At 35.3% G+C, this 3,420-nt stretch overlaps 1 protein-coding gene across 1 annotated transcript in view; it reads left to right on the forward strand.

Moving 5' to 3' along the window:
• Window positions 1-3,420, forward strand: part of LOC130802884 (protein NONRESPONDING TO OXYLIPINS 2, mitochondrial) — a 3,885-nt gene extending 465 nt beyond the window's left edge. Inside the window, exons 2-3 of the mRNA XM_057666989.1 lie at window positions 1-42; window positions 3,124-3,420. The exon at window positions 1-42 is cut by the window's left edge and continues 77 nt beyond it. Coding sequence (XP_057522972.1) covers window positions 1-42; window positions 3,124-3,149 — 68 coding nt within the window. The 3' untranslated portion in view covers window positions 3,150-3,420. The remainder of the gene's footprint in view (window positions 43-3,123) is intronic.

Below are 3,420 nucleotides of genomic sequence, written 5' to 3' on the forward strand. Positions count from 1 at the left end.
GTCTTGGCATTGATCCGATCAGTTCAAGATCTTTGTCTCAGGGTATGCTCTGCAGTGCCGATCCAGGAGTTTAATTAACTCTACTCCAATATTCTGTTTTTTCATATTCATATTGTAAGCAACTTGATCTTTTTTGCGATGTTTTTGTAGTTCTTAGTTCATGATAAGAATAACCTGAAATTTACTGTTTCCCGTACTCTGTTCTTTGACCTTACTCTTTCAAATGTGATAAGATTTTTCCCCTTCACGGGTAGATAGATCATGTATATAATTGATTAGTTTTAAACCATGCTTATCAGGTGATCCGGTCGGTGCTACTTGATTTGTTTTCTCGTGTAATTTGATGTGTAGTTGTTCTTATTGGAGGAATACTAGTGGTTGATTGCATAGAACATTGGAAAGAGGACTTGTAATTAATTCTCTTTGGTGAAAGATATCGTGTAAATCAACGAGTTGAAAGTGATTTTTGCTTATTTTCTTTTGCCTTATTAGACTTCCCTGTGGTGGGTTCAGTTTAATTGGCAGTAATGTATGAGAAAAGAATTGGTGTATGATCAAATAATGGGATTGAGCTTTTAATGAGGTGAAAAATAAACTTATGACTTATGATTAATGAGGAGAAAAGAATTGGTGTATGATATATATGCCTAGAGCCCTAGACATCCAAGCTTTTTTGTTTTACTCTTTGGGTTGAAATGATCCATTTTTTACACGGTGTCAGTATGTTATCTACTTTATTAAAGCTTTGACGTTGTTGTTGATGTATCATCTTCTCTTGTGAACGACTTTGTCAACGACTCACTAATGTTGGTGTTCCCTTTTATGTTTCACAATTTGTTTCTATCTTGTCCTTGGAATTTATTCTTGCTTGAGCCTTCATTGAATGCAAAATATCAACTACTAAAAGTTTGTGCTCGATATGACCTTAGAGTTTAAAAAAACATTCCAATCATATGATTGGATCTGTTTAGTGCACTTCTATAAGTCACCTAAAGTTTTCTCGTTTTCTATACCACATGTTATGTACTAAAAGATCATATTGTTGCGCAAAATCCATTAAAACACTCATAATTTATGGTTTCATATCCAAAACCCTAAAGGCTCTCTAAAAGTCACTTGTTTTTGCCCAACATGACCGTTTAGATCACTGGAAGTATAAACACCAACACGCCAAACTTACTTTTGAGTGCTTGTACTCTCACTTGGGGCACTCATGACCTTCAATATTTCATTACCATACTTGAGCATCCCCGCCATTAATTTAACACTTATTCTACACATCACTACCACATCATTGGCACATCACCAATCTGTCATAATACAGACGATTTTTGTTTCAATTATCTTACCTCGAATTCCATGATTAGTATATTTCCTCAATCTTATGAATGTATTGGTATTTGGCCATTCCACTAACCCACTTCGTGTCCTACATGTATGTTTTCAAAATGCCAATCTTAACTTAGATCCAAATTTGTTCTAGGTCTTTTGTCCCTAAAACCTCTTTGCTCATTTATCACCACATTGTAGAGATGTGACGAAGACTTACTTGTGCATACTAACACTGCACCCACGTATGAGAGGTGAAGTGTAATGCCCTTGCTCATTTGTGATGTGACAAGCTGGCACTAGTTGATGACCCAGAAATACATGCATACCTGCTAGGCTGTCACTGAATGCGACGTGTCACCGAGTAGAGTACGCCACCACGTGATTTTGTATTCAACTTTTTTTGTGTTAGATGTTTAATATAATGTTTAAACATTACTTGTGACATGTATGAGTCAAGGTCAAGAGCCTGCTTTATGCTAATTATATGCCTTCTACTTCATTTATTGTAGTTTTGCACAAATACTTTTACAAGTCTTTGAATCAGTAGTGTAGATTCTTTACACTCAAAATAGGTGTGGATACTTAAAGTCTCCGATATGGCCAAGAAGGGAAAAGTTAATTTGGTGTCTTTGGTTCCATTGCCACAATCCATACAACTTTATACTATTCCCATAAAATGATTTTCTATTCTAGGTCATGATAGCAGAGAGCTTCAGTGCCTACGAAATTTGGCATTGATGCATATGAAGCTAAGATTGCAATTTACAAGAGTTATTGCAGGCTGTCCACGCACTTTATTCAATCTAACAAACACAATTTATTTTACTCATCCTAAGAAGTTTATAATCAAGGTTGTTGGTGTTTTGGTTCTATGGTATGGAGATTAGGAGGGCAGGCTAGACTCTTTTTCTTTGGTTGGGATGTCGGTTGTCTCTCATGGTGAAATGTAATAGTTTAGCTCCCCTTTAGCCAGCACATTGCAGATCTGTGCTCCTTCCTGTCATAAGTTAGTTTTTTATAGCTTTGATTTACTCTAGGAAATTTAAATTCTGATAAGGGTTTAAGTTCAATGAAGTCAGTTAAGTTCTACTTAATATTCCCGAGTCCATTCACATTCAAGTCAGATACATTCAAATCAGCAGTAAAGAACACACTCGATTTCATTTCTTGAGCTGGTTGTTAGTAATCAAATCGTAAGTTGCAACGAACATAAGTCCTAGTTTAATTTATTTTGCTCCTTGGTTTGGCAATAGTGACCATTGCAATGGGGGTGGTTAAAGTTAGTGGAGTTAGAATTCGATGAATATAAATATTTTCTACTCTTGGTTGATCATTGCCTGAGTAAACACACTTCAAGTGCTGGATAGAATACCCGTATCAGATGCATTCCTTGTTTTGATTCTTACTGATCGCCTTTTTTCTAAATAGATTCTTTTGAGTGTTTTTTTTTTTCTGTGTGCTATTACGGAGCTTTATAATCCACTTGCTATATCAAATTGCCTCATTAAAAATGTTGGTGCTAATCTCATGAGTCGTGACCATTGCAATGGTAGTTTAGCAATCGGTAAAAGCTTGGATCTGCTGATACGTGAACATCGGAAATAGTTATGACCGATGAGTGTTATCTTTTCACGCCACATACATCAACACATTAGATATTAAACTACTTTTGCGCTCTGCTTTTTCATTTCCTTGTTTTGAACTGGTATTGACTCGGTTTCGCTATGCAAAATTTGTAAAATACCTGTTTTTTTTACTCATATAAATGCTAATGTTTTTTTTTTTTTGCAGAGCTCGGTCTCAGTGTTCCTCGATAAGTAGGGATTGGATGGGATTTCGAGCAGACTCGAACAAGTTGCAGAATGGCACACTCGTTTTTTCATTCCCACTGTGAAGATGTTCTTAAGAAATTCTGTATGACTTGCCTCCATGCTTTTATGTTATCATTTTTCATATTTTCTAGACAAGTTTTGTTTTATGTTAAAATAACAATGTTTAGTGATTATAAGACATTAATTTTTATCAGATTAAACCCTTTTTGACTCTGGAATTTTTATTAAAGCAACTTGGAAGAATTGCTTTCTGTTA

This window comes from Amaranthus tricolor, chromosome 16 (genome assembly GCF_026212465.1).
Source record: "Amaranthus tricolor cultivar Red isolate AtriRed21 chromosome 16, ASM2621246v1, whole genome shotgun sequence".
Taxonomy (NCBI): Eukaryota; Viridiplantae; Streptophyta; class Magnoliopsida; order Caryophyllales; family Amaranthaceae; genus Amaranthus; species Amaranthus tricolor.